Source organism: Parus major, chromosome 1 (assembly GCF_001522545.3).
Source record: "Parus major isolate Abel chromosome 1, Parus_major1.1, whole genome shotgun sequence".
NCBI classification, from domain to species: domain Eukaryota; kingdom Metazoa; phylum Chordata; class Aves; order Passeriformes; family Paridae; genus Parus; species Parus major.
Genome location: NC_031768.1, coordinates 69722978 through 69739458, shown reverse-complemented (window position 1 = coordinate 69739458; position 16481 = coordinate 69722978). Strand labels below are relative to the sequence as shown.

Sequence of the window (16481 nt, the reverse complement as noted above, 5' to 3'; positions counted from 1 at the left end):
CAGTTGCTCTTGTGAGGTTTACCAGGAAGCAACACTCACTGCTGCTGGCACTGTTAGGAATATTCTTGTCTCCTCCACAGCCATCTGCTCTGAGAGCTGTGCAGTGGCTGCGCTGCAAGCCAGCTACCGCATTTCCTACTGCACAAACAAGGAAAGCTAATTCCTGTGTGGCTCCTGTAATGTGGACTGCAGACACTTTGTGAATGTAAAGCATGTTTTATGGGTATACTCTAGCTTCATGATCCTGGCTGCAACCAGCCTAAGTGATTCATTCTAGGGCTGAGCTTGCAAATTTGGGTTACTATCTGTGTAGCTTTTCTGGTTTAGTCTAACTTGAGTGTATTTTCAGCCTTATGTCCTACTTGCACCACCCTACAGATTCACTCTGAGGACAGCACACTATCTCTACCCCACATGTTGAGCATGGCCCATTACTTCTCTTCTTGGAAAATGTGTGCTTGTACTAAATTCAGAGGCCTGCCAAATATTAGAAACCAGGTATGGGATAAACGTATTATAGAAAATTAATTAATTAATAAATGCCTAAGCCTTAACAGGTCAGTAAAATATGAGAGTCACGTCCTAGAACTCAGCTAACCATGTCAGCAACACAGCAGAGAGTACAAATTCTTCCTTGATCTTTCATGCATGCCATCAATCTTACTAGCTTAAGTAAATAATGAATATAAATTACAAAATTTACAATTAATGTTTTAAAATTAGCCAGTTAGTAACCAATTTTTTTTTCCTTTCTCTCCCTTTTTTCTGTCTTCAAGATACATAAAAAAGGACTGATCTAAAACGGAAAAAAAAAATCAAAACATACTGCTGCCTTGTCTACTTTGCTGTGAATGAAATAATCTATTGGTAAGGGTGGACTAAAGGATGACAGCATGACAAATACAAGGACAGACCTAGCAAACTAAGGCTACAAAGAATATTTCTGTAGGTTGCTTAGCACCATTCCAGATGCAAACCATAAAGACAAGTCAAATACAAGTCAAATGCATCACATCTCAAGTCAGAAGAGGCAAACTTCAGTGAAAAATATTAAGAAGCTTCTTTCCTGAGTGTGAGCCTCCAACAAATATTGAGAAAAAATGCAGAAAATCACCCCCATTTTATGGTTCAAACAAGCAAGGTAGATCTAAAACACACCTACATTTCTTCATAGCTCCTAAGCAGCCAGTAATATTCTCCTTGCTTGAGAAAACAGGGAAAAAAAAACACTTAGCAAATACTCTTTCCAAGTTACTCCCAAGAAGTTTTGTCACTGAAATGTAAATTATTTTACTACAGTTACTCAGTGTTTTCTATACAGTGGCAAAAAGCTCTAAATAAATTAGACTTTCTTCTCTCATTTATTATGGAAATAGCAGTCAGAGAGACATTTTTTTGCTGTCAAAAATGGAAGTTTTTTAAAAAGAAAGGAAGCAACGGCTCATGGCAATCATCAGAGAGGAAAGCCGTAAGAGGAAACAAAGAATCTGACAGACAGCATCAGAAGCGCAATTTTGGGAGTATTTTGATATGAGAAACCACTGTGGTTCTCAACTTATATGGAATGATTTGTTCTCATTAGGTCAGCAGAACGCCCTCAGGTTAAAGCATGTACCTCACAGATGTCCTTGAGATGCTTGATATAGACCCGTTCTGTTTTCATAATTTCCTGTATAACGTTGGTTCTCATCTGATCCCTGTTTTCAGCTATTTTCTGGCGATGCTTGCTAATATCTGAATCTTGTTCTTCGTCCTGGATATTACTACAATTTTCTGGCACTTCTTCCTGATTAACTCGCAGCTGCAGCCAGAACAAACAAAGCAATTAGAGTGAAGCAGAATGTTTTACAAAATGTGGTAAAACTGTTACAAACTTCTTTTAACCAAGAGAAGAGTGGATACAGACATATTCTTACCTTACAGAGGGGGCTTCAGAACAGGATGTATCTCACTGTACTCACTGCATATTCAAATAAAGTGTTGAGAATTCTGTCTGATTAAATACATGACTTTCTACCTTAGAGAGAGAGACCATGTTGTGCTGTCCGTGCTCTCTTCAGAGTTAATCTTATTTCTGACCCTTACTAATAGTTGATGTGTTTGGCAAAGTTAACATAAGGGTAAAAATTACAAAAGTAGACACTCAACCACTTTTAAATAGTTTCCCTGTGCCCCATCTGTATGATGTAGATAGCAGCACCTCCTTTTTTGACTTCTGAGTACCCGTGTTATCTAGAGATGTAAGAAGGGGAAAGGGAGGAACCACCTGCCACACTTTGTGTATGTAGTACTTCATGCACAGTGTGGCAAACGTTTCCCTACAGGTTCTCAAAAGGTAGTTAAAATTATTTTCTAAAACATACTTCAATTTTTTGCCATTTAAGAGTTATACTGTCATTAATCTGGGTGAGTTCTGACTGTGGAGTTCAGACTGTGAAGCAGATTTCTGCATAATGTCATTGATAATAAATTAAGCCCTATTTTACCAAGAAAACCCTGCAGCATAGCTCTCTCCAACCCTTATGAGAACTGTCGTGTCCTCTCTGTATACACTGACTTTCTGGTTGACCTTTCTGCTCTTGTTTGAATTTCTTGTTTGAGAAATTCCTTTGGTTATAAACAAAGAAGAGAGAAGTTGTCAGAGGAGCTAAGGTATCTTAGGTGTGATTCTCTACTGCTTTTTTCCTTCTGAAGTCCTTAAGGGTTACACCACTGATGTTCAGCTATAAACATGCTGAGGATCACATTCACAGGTGTGAAATGTAATGCCATGACAACTGTTGCACTCTCCTAGGAATCTTGCAATGGTGCAAAAGCAAGAAGCAAAAGATTTACTCACCCTGACAAAGCTGGCTGGAAACCAGGCTTCCTTGTCCTCATTTCTTCCCCACCACCAGTCTTTGTTGGAAGCTTCTAGAACTCTAATGACATCTCCAGCTTTGAAGCCCAGCTCTTGATCATCCATAGTGACATGGTCCCACAGAGCCTCTGCATAGACGACGGTGCCATCGCTTATCAGCTAAGATAGAAAGAAAATGAGATAGTGAAGGACAGAAGACAAGCTATGAAGTGTTCATAAACTACAAAGAGATCAATGTAACTCATCAGATTGCCTACTATTACTCCTGTTACAGGATAAAACTAAAATTTCAGATTTTCAGAAATGTATGCACATACTCATTGGTGAAAACAATAAGACTGCTGCTCCAGATCACTTACACAGGGTAACAGTTACAGTCTGTGATGGTTTAAAACCCAGAGGGAAAATTAAACCAACTCAAACTGTCCTCTTTCCCCCACTCCTTTCCTACAGTGGAGGAACCACTAGGAGAGATTATAGAAGGAATCACAATTTACTGAAAAACCACAATAGCCACAACAATGCTAGCAAAAGAGTGCACAAAAAAAAGTTTCACCCACAAAAGGGTATTTACCACCGAGCAAACAAAAATGCCTCCCAAAGAAACTAGTTACTGCCATTGAATTTTTAATGACTATGAAATCTCAGACAGTGGAAAACATCCCTCTGCATCCCCCGTCCCTGTCCCTGCCCTCCCTGTCCTGTCACTCCAGCAAGGCAAAGCCCCGGACATTACCTCATTAATTGCAAGCTGCTCCCCTCCGGGCTGCAGGTACCTGGGAGCAGCTTGGCAGAGCTCCTCGAAGCTGTAATCTTCCTCACTGCCATTGTCATCCACTAAGGCTGAAGATTCAGTCCCACCATCTGCAGCAACTAAAACAAAAGTGCAACAGCTGTTTGCTTCATCATTTTTATGATTCAAAGAAAGACAACAATGCAAGAGGAATTGCTGAGAAATTGCCTTTGTTGACAAGAATAAAACAATAACATCAGAAGTGGTGGGCAGCAGAGCTCTCAGGAAAACCACCTTTCCGTCATTAAAAACTCTTCTTTAGAATTTTTCTCTTTTAGCAGCTGATAAAACTGAGAAACTTCTGTACGCAAAAACCCCAGAACTATAACAATTCCTTACTTATTTTTTCCCAGAGGAAACCTTAAATGATCTGTATCGGAAGGAAGGCCCCGGTGCCATTTCCCAGGTGGCAGATAAGAGAGCCCCGGCAGCCCCCAGCAATCAGTGGGGACACTGTGACCCCCAGGCCGGGTGCCCTCACACCGTCACATCCCCTGCAGGGACACAAGGACCCAGTGGTTCCCATGGTTTGGGTGGTGTCCGTGAGAGGAGTGGGCAGCCCTCGTGCAGCCCCAGCTCTGCGCTGGCTGCTGCCACCTCTCCCATGCACTGCTCAGTGCTGGACTGTGTCCAAGTGGGCTTGCCTTTCAAAGCCGCCTGTAACGTTCAAACCACCCAGGGTCAAGAAGCATTCATGACCAGCAGCCCCGTGCTTGAGTGCACTCTCTGGTCCTTGGTAATTTATCCTTACATATACTTACATAATCATACAGTGCTCAATAATGAATTAAAAAGTAATAAGCCAAATTCAGAATAGGTTGCTAGCACTGAACTTCTTTGCTAAAGGTTAATGTATCCCAAGTAATTTGCCATACAGTCAACAGAGCAGCTCTTACTCCTGGGTACCTGGGAAGGGACATTTAAACAGAATTACTGAACCTGCCAGTTCCAAAAAGCAGCAAGGCTGAGCAGCAGGATCCTGACACTGCCTATTCTCTATTGTGCTTCAGACCTGGGTACTGGTTGTCAGCTGAGATTTGGGCTCTGGATGGATGAGATTCACAAAGAGACCACTCCTGGCTTTACTCCATGCACCTACTATCACCAGGAACTCTGTTGCCATCTGCTATTTACATTAGAGGGAGAAATACCGCAACCCCCTCTTCAGGGCACACATACCATCATCAGCATCTTTGCTCATTTGAGCATTAATTTGCCAGAGAGATCAAAGCAGATCTCCACACAGATTCACTAAAAAACTTTCAAGATTTTTCTTTCCATTAAAAATGGAAAAATATGGCATAGTCTTGATACAATAGAACATGGCTATTAACCATTCTCTTGTACTCCCTAGCATTTTAAATATACATTCACATTAACAGTATAATCTGCCTAAGCAGGAAGGATGCAGAACTCCCATTTAAAAAAATCAACATTTTTTTTCCCCTACAAACTCTTTAATCTGAGCACTGATAAACTTTTTAAATACATCTTGCAAAACTTTCTGAAAATACTTTATTAAAAAATCTGCAAGTAAATATGTCATTAAATCAGTTTTTATCTTACAAAGCAAAATCCAAAAAATTAATCCCAGTGATCTTTTATACATTTCCACTGTACTCTCTGTATTGTCTGTGGGGTTGTTCCAGTAATAACAGCACTTCAAAATAACCTAATTCATTTGACTCCAGACAAAAAAACCTACAATCTTGGGACAGAAAGCTGTTTTGTTATTCTGTACCAAATGAACAAGCTTACATCGACTTTGTAGTGTAGAATCAAGTGAAATCTTGCATTCTGCATCTTTTTGTCTATTGTATACAGACAGAAATACCAGAAGGAGGGGTGTGCTTTCCTGGTCACAAAAAAACTTAAAATACAGCCTGGGACTGATGCAGATCTCCTAGCAGCTTTTCACCAGTACTGCAGGTTCCCACAGATGACAGAGAGTTAAGTGTCATCAGACTCAGGCGCCCTGACTGCCACAGTCTACCATTTCAATCGGAAAACACCGTGAAAAAAGCAAGAGCGAGCGAGCATGTTGTACTCACACGTACCCATCTGAAGGCTCTCCAGACTCCAAAAGCGTGCCATCGCCCCCCTGGCTACCATGCTGCCGTCAGACCTCTAACAGGTGATGATGCCGAGTCCTACGGGGCTGGTGGAGGACCACAAGAGGCTCTGAGCTAGCCACAGCTCGGAGGAACAGGCTGTCAGCTGCCTTCAGCTCCCGGCGGTGCCTCCGAGGCCGAGGCCGGCTGGGAACTGCCAGCGGCGCCCTCAGCCGCTCAGCCTGGCTGCCGAGAGCTCCCGGCTCTCTGACATCATGGGGTGCCCTTAGGGAGGAAGTTCCAGAAAAGAAACAAAAACCTGGCTGTGCCTGGCCCTGGACGCGCTGCGCCTGCAGCCGCTCAGACCGCTCCCACAGAGCCTGAACATGGTGAACAGAGCAAGCCAGGGAGTGCATTTGTTTTTCATTAAAGCAGCTAAATGCGATTTCGATCTATATTCAAATGACTGCAATCCAGAGGGAGAGATTATTTGGATGGGAGTTGGGAGTTCCTTGTATTACAACACTCTTCAGAGTATCGGTCTTTGTCATACTATACCAGCTAAAATTCCAGTAGAAGCAAACAATTAAGGTACTTTTAGCACAATTTCACTTGCTCCACAGACAAACACTGGATCATTTTTTAGGGCACAAGCAGCACAAGTGTTAAGGCTGCAGCAGACTGCTCCCAGGAAAACAGGGGAGGAGAGAGACATTTTCTCACTGATACTACAAACTTAATTCAGCTGCTCTATGAAATAGGGAATGAATCAGGAAAGCACTCAAACTCTCCATCTTTCTCTAGGTCTGAGCCAGCCAGAACACAACCTCACTCATTCACCATGGGCCAGCATTCACCCAATCATCTGTGTCCTCCCGCAGTGAAGCTGGATCAGTCCATGCACTGGAAGCAAAGGCAGGAGCCATTCCCATCAGGAGAGTGCAAAGCCTGATGGAACAGACAGCCTATGTCTGTACACACTGCTATGCCTACAGTTTGGAAAGCCCCAAAAACTTAGTGGCCTCTTCTTTACCTGAAAACTGTTGCTCAGCTGAGCCTGTCCTGTAACTGGGGACTGCCTCCTCCAGGGATGTGTACACAAAACCCTGGAGTCATTTCTGCACACAGCAACTTCTCAACACCCACTGAAATCACATGGTTTTCCCCAGCACTGCCTCAGACAGAGAAGGAAAGGGGCCAAACATCGTCCTGCAATATTAATGCCGTTTTCCAGCAAAAATCCTATTTGTGCTGCGCTGCACGGGAGACTGACAGAAATCATCTTCCGAATCTCTCAAACTTCCCTGTTATTTCTTGCTGCAAGGAGTCTAGTTGGATAGGACAATACAAACAAGCTACTACATAAGATCTTCATACACAATGTTTCTCTTGGCATAAACCATTAAAAAAAAAGCAAGCTGGCAAACACAAGTGACATGAACAACACTGAAGCACTGATGGATCCTGGGACTTGCAAGTGAAAATTTCACGCTTTTAATCAAGCCAGAGCACAAGCTCTTTGCCATGTCAAAACCCTGCCCCTCAGGGAAAAGCAGTTCAGCTGCCAAAGGAAAACCAGTTCAAACCCCACACAGCTCTTTTACAAGACAGTTTAATAAAAACCTCTGAAAAACAGGCCAAAACTCCTTCAGTCTGATTTTTGCAGAAAGGAACAGACTGTGTGCTTTTGCTCAATGACTAACCTAATGCCCCTGTGGGATGCTGCTGGGATGGAGAGGGGGGCTTCTCTTCCTCCTTTGCATGGGCACATCTGGCAAACTGAACCACCACGAAAGTACTCATTTGTGGTAAGGTGGTGGTGGCTTCATTTCCTTGTAGATCAGCCAGGGACAGGAGGAGGCACATGCTGCCCTTTGTAGTGGCAGTCCACAGTGACCTTGTCCAAATGCATGCTGAGCTGGCTTAACCACTGCACAGTGCACCCTAAAAAGGCTGTGGGTAGCACTTACTAAAATACTAAAAGCTAGCTTATCCACCTCAAGAAAATTCAGTTCTAGAAATACTCTGGTATCGTAGAACCCTCCATCCTGGGGCAGACCACAGGTCACCCCCAACCACTTCTCTGACAACAGCCAGTAGCAGATGCCTAGAGAGGAACATAAAAATAGATGAGGCGTGTGATGACACTGTTCTGATGTACTTCTCTAAATTCCAGTTATCTGCAGATCAGTCAGATCCCTCCTGGGGCAGAAATTATATCTTTGTGTTTAATGAACTGGATTTTTCAAACCACTTTCTGAATTTTTTAAACTGTTGGGATGTGAAATATTATGTGTAGCAATTAGTTTCATGGTTTAATTTTACAGACTGTGAAAACTATCTTTTATTTTGAGCTTGCTCTCTGGTGATTTCATTTGGTGTCCTTCAGTTCTTAAATTATTTGAAACAATAACTATTATCTGTTCATTTTTCCTATGCCAAACAGACTTTTATTCTCCTATTGTCCTTTTTTTCCATGTTGCAGAGCCCAAGCCACATTAATCACTCCTCTCAGAGACACACACTGGGTCGATTTTCTTGTCCTTCTGCTTTTCTCTGTATTGTCCCCTGTAAAAAATGCCTTTTGGGATGGAAAGGAACGGGGAGATGGCCCCCACACACCAGTGGCACAATTGGGCCTTCTGTTTTGTTCTCTATTCATTTCTTACAAACTCCTGCCCTTTTATTTACTGTTTTGACTGTTACTATGCACTGCACTGATTCTGTAAATGTCTCTTAAGATTGCAAGATGTATGCCTGAACGGCAATATCCAGTTCAAAGTCCATCCTTCTGTAAGCACATCAGGCTCTTTTCCTCCTCCACATGAGTTACCTTGACTTGACCAACACCTGACGCCAGTGCAGTGCCTCATGTCTCACTTTTACCACTGTGAATAATTCAGCACACCAGCAAGAATTACCATTTCATTTTATACCTCCCTTCCCACATCATTCGTGCAGACACTGAACATCTGATTCCACTCATGAGCTCTCTCTTTAAGAAAACCAACCACTCTCCTAAGTCATTCCTGAGCTGTGGCTCCACACAGGTCAAATTCTAGACCCACATTAATATATGCAAAAAAAGATGGGTTCGTTTTTAAGATGAGTATAAAAATTCCTCTGCAGTGACAAATAGGCAACCTATTTAATATAATTTAAAAATTGTAACCCTTCAAGTGCAACAGTAGCAATGCAAATCAAAAGGGCAGTTTCCCTTGTGTTGTATGATTCATGCTCTGCTTCCTACAGATGATGATTCGCTGTCTTGTAACCTCTGTTTTTCTAAAAATTTACATCTCCACTTTTATCTGCCATTGCTATAAGAAGAAAGCATGTAATGTCTTAGCTTTTAGCAAGTAATTAAAGATACCATTGGTTTTCTGTGCTTGGGGTTAGAATTACTTTCTACAATAAAGGGCTTTTGTGCTATCAAATTTCACTGTGCATGAGCAAACAAAAAACTCCCACATGTTCAAAGACAAGGAAGTGCCTTGTGATTTAAGAGAAAAAAGGAAAGAGATCAGAATGTGTGACACTAGTCACTTTAATATTTTCTTCTGGAGCTACTTAAAAGATCTTTGCAACTGCTTGCAAACTGTGAAGTCCATGATGAAGTCCCTCCCCACTTGCCTTCAGAGTTTTAATTTCAGAAACTTTTTCTGCTCCACTTCTATGGTTATTGTAAGGTCTCATAAAAGTCACATCTAACATAATCAAGGTTGCTCTCGCTTCATTGTCCTGAAAAGTGGCAGAAATTTTGGTTTGTGTATTTGTCATCCTGATACTTACCTTTAGGAGACCAGTTATTCAAAACCTAAACACCTGGGGAGATATTGCTCTCAGGCAGTTGTCTAGGTAACTAATACTATTTCATGTGGTTTGAATGAATATTTTCCAAAATATGAATTGGAAAGGATAAATAAAAATAGAAAAAAAAATAGAAAAATTTATTCCTACTCTGTGATAAAAAAAAGAGCCTCTTTTTTTCACAAACTACATTATGGCAGACCTGTTATTCTGTGAGTGGTCCTTCTGGAATCAGGGACTGACACCACTTGTATAATCTCAGCAAGAGTCACAGCATTCGATGTCTAATTTACCTCAGTGCCTGATCTGAACTCATGAAGTGTACTAAGGAGCATGCAGCACAACACACTGCAGACACAGGTTTTAAAGTAGTTCCCAGTCTTTTACCACAATATAAATTAAAAGGAAAATACAAATGGAGTGAATATGACTGTCTTGGTTAGAGAAAAGTTGTGAAGCTTTCAGCACTGTTTATTCCAAACTACCCACATCATCACTGGGGGCGTGGTTTTGGCAGAAGTAGCAGGCACTGGAAACCAAAGTTTGCCATCTTGCCGGATCTCTTCAGGGAGAAGGTATTGGGAACAGCCAAGTGGACCCAGCCCCTCTCCACCACTGTCAGGCCCTTTCCCATTTCTTCAGGGCACTGTCTTAAGACACAGTGCTGATGGACAGCGACGATGAGTCTGAGATGCCACTCAGAAAAAGCAAGAGAGTGACACAGCGGCACAGAGTCAAGCCCAGCTGAGCTACACAGAGTCTAAACTCCAGAAGAGCCCAACTAGAGCAGCATCGCTGCCAGAGGCAGCTGTGCAGAATCAAACCAGCAAAGCAGAGTGGTCTGAGGTGGTGGAGTGGCACAACATGATGATAGAGCTTCTGAGGGGTTTGCTTGTCCTACTCTTCGCTGTTTTCCAACTGGGGAAGGGAGAACATTAAGCAGCCAAAGCTCTCCTTGACACATTTCCTTTATGTCCCAAATACCATGTGGCCCAGATGCAGGAACAGTAACTACATGCCTTTGTGTGGAAACGACAGCAGGCATTGTCTTCAGGAAGTGCTGGGGTTTTTTTCACAGTGGTAAATTCCCTTTTTTGTGGGTAGAGCACCCTCTTTTTGCATACTTTTTACTATTAACACTAAAATCGCTGTTGTCATTGCGATTTTAGTATTTTGTAATCTCATAATTTCTCCTTATTTTCCCTTTATTACTGGAAGGGGCAGGGGGAAAGGTAGTGGCTTATTTGGAGTTTAGTTCCCTAAACCAGCTGTCTAAACCAGCACAATAATTTATCTCAGAATTCCAGAATATTCTGAGTTGGAAGGGACCCACGAAGATCATCAAGTCCAACCCTAAAGTGAATGGCCCATATGGGGCTCAAACCCACAGCCTAGGCATTATCAACAGCATGCTCCAACCAACTGAGCTCATCTCAGGGAGTAAGTCCCTCTTATTGCCATAGTTAGAAATTCCCAAGTCTGCTTCTTGAAAAGCACCTCCTGAAAAAAACTGTCATGTTCTATTCAAAACAGGAGTATTCAATTTTAACATGTTCTTACATAAACTAATTCGTAGTTAAAACATTTTTGGCAGAATTTGGATGTCATTGCAGCTAAAGCTTAGCTAAGAACCATAGAAGCCAAGTTACTGACTTGTAAACATACATGCAATTTTCATAAACATTGAAAATGCTATTTGTTAAGTTTCCTACTTCAGTCATGGGAAGCCTTGATCCAGAAGGTTCAAGGTGAAGGTCCTCAACAGTGCTTTGTTCACTATTAACAGTGAAAGATACGAAGTGAGAATTTTGCTTTTGTTTCTGACTTTTGGCAGTGTCTGAAGGAACACAAATGGTGTTAACCCAGATTCTTCTGGTCCCACCTGTGAGGAAAGGTTCCACTACTACTAGACTAGTTAATAAGCTACTTCTATTAACTCCAGATAGCACTACATGCTAAGAGTAAACAATTACAGCAAAATTATGTAGGACACATCAGCGAGCCTATTAAAAGTGCAGTGCTTCCAAAATGGCAATTTTTCCAAAATCCTGTCCCTCATGGACCAGAGTTCTGGTTAGGCTACACTCACCAGCAAGCCTTAAATAATTAAGGCTTGCCTATCAAAGTAAAGCTGAATGCATGGCAAACAGAAAATTAAAAATACATGTGGGGTGTGGCTAGGGCTCAGGTATGAACTCAAGCATATTAGAACTTACTTCATAATCTATCAACTTTAGACAATCATATGAGTGAGAGAGTGGAGAATACAGGTTTGTAAGTGATACAGAACAATAAACCATAGCAATGTCAAAGAGTAGATGTGAAAAAAAGAAGTTTTGCATGAGAACAGCAGCTACTAGAAAGAAACTCACAAAACAAAGCAACTTTGCTGGGTATTACTTTGCCACTGAGTTGGTATGCAACCCTTTATCCTCCATGTTATATTCTAATTCTTGCTTAGCCTGGGGTGTGGCTTTCTGATCTACAAAGTTAAAAATACTCATCTTACCATTAGCTGTTCTCATCTGCCGCCTCCGTCCCACCCGGTCCAGGCCGATGGGGGTACTTTGAGAGAAGGTGAGTGGCCGGAACCTGGCTGAAACAGCCTTGTACGGGGGCACCTTGTGTGCTGGAACGGGTGGCCGTGCCACAGGCTACCAAGGAAACAGGAAAATCCAGTATTAGTAAAGCTACAGGCAAGTGCAACTGAGCAAAGCTCAGGTATGAAGTAAGGTTTCTCCAGATAGTCCAGGTAATTACACGGGCAGTAAAATCCCCTATGTTGAAGTGGCATTGCCTAAACACTGCATACCATGTCCACCAGCATCACAGAACAAGTTTTATTACCTTACAATTCTTTGTTACATTAAAAACTCCTGAGCCTTCTGTTGTGGTCAGACATGCTCTGTAATTTTCATCTTGTAATACTCTTTTTTGAAGACAATCAGAAGGCTGGAGCACCTCTTCAATGAAGATTATGCTGAGAGAAATGGGGTTGTTCAGCCTAGAGAAGAAGGCTCCAGGGAGACCTCACTATGGCCTTTCTGTACTCAAGGGGAACTACAAGAAAACTGGAGGGGGACTTTTAACAATGGCATGTTGTCATAGGACAAGGGGGAATAGCTTTCAACTGAAGGAAGGTCAATTTAATGAAAAGGCTTTCTAGGATGAGGATGGTAAAAACACTGGAACAGGTTTTCTGCAGAGGCAGTGGATTTCTGCTTTCACCAGTTGAATGTATTGCTTGTCAGTAAAATAAACAAGACAATAATAATTGTCTAAATGATGCTCTGTTTTGAGTTCCCAGGAGTCTTGTAAGAAAGAGGCAATACTAAGTTTATTGCACCTTTATCTCAAAGCCATTTCTTTTGGATAAATCATTCATTTGTTGAATTATAATTGGAAAACCTACCCCTGTTTTATTTGCAAATTGAGTCTGATTTTATGTTGTCCCTGAACAACTCCACATTTGCCAGGCTGAATGATCTTGCATAAGCATTCAACATTAAATAGGCTTCAGCACATGAACTTCACAGAAACTTGTCTTTAGATCTTATTGTTCAGTCATTACTGTTCTTCTATCAAGTAATCTGAAACATCAGGGTGGTTTTTTAATGAGGGGTGGTTTTTAATGAACTATCTCTTGACACTCTGTTACAAAACCCATGACAGTATTGTTTGGAAATGTTTTCTCACACCTAAGCCATCAGACCAAAACAAAAAACAGCATAGAGGGAATTAGCTTTGTACTTTTCAAATATTCCCATGGGTTTTCAAAGCTTTAAAGAAAAAAAAAACACCAGTGTGAAGAGCAGTCTTTGACAGCCCCTCACATAGAGTACTTCTAGCGCATATATGCCTACCTGATGAATCCTTTCTCACATTCCAGCTGAAAGTTTACTTTTTATTATGACTGCCAAAAACCTCAATGTGTACGGAACTGATTCATTGAAAAACTCATCTTAAAACCTCATTTCCTAAGTGCCTTATCAGTATATCAGCATCCTTCACCACAAAAAGTCTGATTTGTTTAGCTAGTAGATGTGACAGCAATTACCGTATGCAAACAACTGGCTGAGTAAGCAAAAGAGGCTATTTATTTCTGGGCAACTAAAATTTTCTTATAAGGCTTCAGTCCTGATCCTTTCCCTGGACAGACATGGATGTGCTTTTACTCAGTGGTAGTCCTGGGAAGGCCATAATTTGGTTTAATAATGTGCCCTTGCTAGGAATGCTCCACAGTTTTGGTCTTGACCACAGTGATCCAGCAATGTGCTAATTTAACCCCAGTCAAGCCTTCATGGCAGCACTGGAGGATGGAAAGAGTCAGCTCAAATAACTTCCTTGATGCATGTTCCTTCACTATTAAAACGATGTGAACAAAGTTTGAAAAGAGATCAATCTGGTTTCAGCACTAAATGAAGGGCCTGAAGAGTGTTTAATCCCTTATACAGCACAGCAAGTTACCAGTACTTACTATCCCTTGAAATCCATCTATTATTCTTGAGTGAGATGGGCTAGAATTTGTAACAATAATTTTCCTTTTTTTTTTTTTTCTCCTTCCAAGTTAAGAGACAGAATTAACTTTAAAACATCTTAATTACACATGATTTGAAACAAAGGTCTTTGCCTGGGTAAAAGGCTTATTGGCTTCAGTTGGAAGGAAAACCTTGCTTATAGGTTTTCTACCTTTGTTTCATCTGATCCACTTAGTCGTACATGGACAGACATTGTGTTCATATTGTCAGTTTACTTAAATTCTTAATTTCATTTATTTCCCAATTTATTACCAATTTTCTTCATCAGTTTTAAATATCTTTGCTATGCCAAAGCCAAGAATTTGAACATCACTTTTAATGCTACAGTTTTTGAACAGGCCTGCTTTCAGATAATTTGAAATAATCAATGATAATGTGTTATCATTGTGTTTGATTGTAGTACTCTGTTCCTCAGGCCCAACACCCTATAAGGAGACTAAACACACATCTGTTTTACACACAAATCAGTCCTTATAGACCAACATGAGACATAATGACCACGCCAAGAAAGAAATCAGATTAATTTATAATACAGAAAAGATTATCCCAAAGTCAGTATCAGGTTTGTTCCATGCTGTATTTTTAGCAAGAAGAGAAAAGTAATTAGTGACCAGGAAAGCAGTATTCTAAGTACATGACGTCAGCTTGACAAAAGGGAAGGAAGAGAAGGAAGCATCCATTCTATTTTCTAGGCTGAAGACAGAGATAAGGAAGTGAGAGGGTCTTTTGCACTTTGCAGAGCACATCTTTTTATCTTACTTGTGTCAGCAGATTTTCTCTCTCTTCTACTTGATCGTCTCCATAGAAATTGACCCCACCTATTACGGAGATGGGTCTTCTTTTTCGCCCTCTGTGGTAGCCTACAGTATTGCTTTGGATCACAGAACCAACAGATGCCAGTCCTGGCTGATTTTCTCCATCTGTGCAGTCTGTCTTCTGAGACTCCACTGCAACTGCATCTTCTGGTATAGAGAAACTTCGGACTGACATTTGGCCGTAGTCTGAGAGAGGTCTGGGCCGGGATCTTTTTCCAGAGCCCCATTTCCTGGGTGTGACCTTTTGTGAGTCTGCCTTTTCTTCATCCTGGGACGTGGACCTCTTCCAGTGGTCATCAGAAACAACCTTTTTAAATGTGAACAAGTCAAATAAGCCATGGAATTTTCTGACAGTTAATCATTTGTGAGTTTGTCATATGGCAGATAACATGTCTAAAACAGAAGGAGTTACCATAAATACAACAAATGCAATTGACAATTCAGGAAGAGATAACTTTGCAAAGCAGAGACATCACAATGCTTGTGATGAATAAAGTAAACACCCAACAATCAGTACCTCTTTGGCAGACAAGACTAATATCACTAAAAACTTGCCTATTACCTCAGCAGTTCCTATCACAAACACTGAATTCAAGGAACAGTATCTTGGAAAGATAGCTCTGTGCTCACAGGACTTGTTTCTATGCACAAGTTGAATGTTACAAGTAACACAAATAAAAATAACTCAACTGTGTTTTTTGACTTTTTACCAAGGCTTGTGACAATAGGACAAGGGACAACAATTTTAAACTGAAAGAAGGTAGGTTTGGATTACATATAATGAAGACATTCTTGACCATGAGGGTGGTGAGGCACCAGAACAGGTTGCCCAGGGAAACAGTGGATGTTCAAGCTCAGGTTGGATTGGGCTCTGAGAAACCTGATCTAGTGAAAGCTGTCCCTGTCCATGGCTAGTGGGTTGGGACTGGATGATATTTAAGGTCCCTTGCAAGCTAACCCATTCCATGATACTTCTCTGTTTCACCTCTGCTCAGTGATGAAAATGGACAGCAAGGCTGCAGTTTGACCACTTGCAGATCCATGTAACTGTAAGCTAATACCAGGCTGGGCAGTCACACTCCCTCCTACCACTCACTCCCACAGTCCCACATGGTTGGATCAAGAGATTCTGCAGCCAGGAGTGAATTAGGTGAGCAAGCTCATCCAGTTTGGAAGGGAGAAGCTCTCTTCCCATATGCTCTGGGAGGTTAAAGTCATACAGATTATATCAGAGATATATTATGGAACAAACACAGGAAAAAATGATGGGTTTAGATAGGAAGCTTGGAAAATGAGCATGTTGTTCCTATTAAAAAGTACATCTGGCTCTTTGAGGTTAATGCCTTCAAGTATCATAACTGCAGTGGTATTACAAGTTTGTAAATAAAATAACCTCAGCTGAAATACTTGGTTGGTAGAGGGAACATTTTTAAGCATTTCAATGCATTTAAAGTAATACTGTTGTAATTTTTTTCTAGAAAATTCTTGCAATTTTTCAGAAAAAAAATCTGTACACAAAAATTTATGTTCACTTTTCTCTCAAATTTCTGATTTATTTATCTGGCTTTTCCCAGCTCCTTTATAAAAATAGAAAAGAAAGAGTGAAAGCTAGTA

At 41.2% G+C, this 16481-nt stretch overlaps 1 protein-coding gene across 5 annotated transcripts in view; it reads right to left on the bottom strand.

Moving 5' to 3' along the window:
• The window catches only part of SPATA13 (spermatogenesis associated 13), a 68640-nt gene that overhangs the window by 11205 nt on the left and 40954 nt on the right, over positions 1-16481 (bottom strand). For 3 of the 5 annotated variants that reach the window (XM_015622215.3, XM_015622207.3, XM_015622231.1), the window contains 5 exons: positions 14812-15174; positions 12024-12168; positions 3597-3733; positions 2840-3019; positions 1616-1801 (listed from right to left, as the gene is read on the bottom strand). In XM_015622215.3, coding sequence (XP_015477701.1) covers positions 1616-1801; positions 2840-3019; positions 3597-3733; positions 12024-12168; positions 14812-15174 — 1011 coding nt within the window. Of the gene's footprint in view, positions 1-1615; positions 1802-2839; positions 3020-3596; positions 3734-5710; positions 5909-12023; positions 12169-14811; positions 15175-16481 lie in introns of those variants that run through there. The other 2 variants (XM_015622222.2, XM_015622239.3) reach the window with 2 other exon arrangements.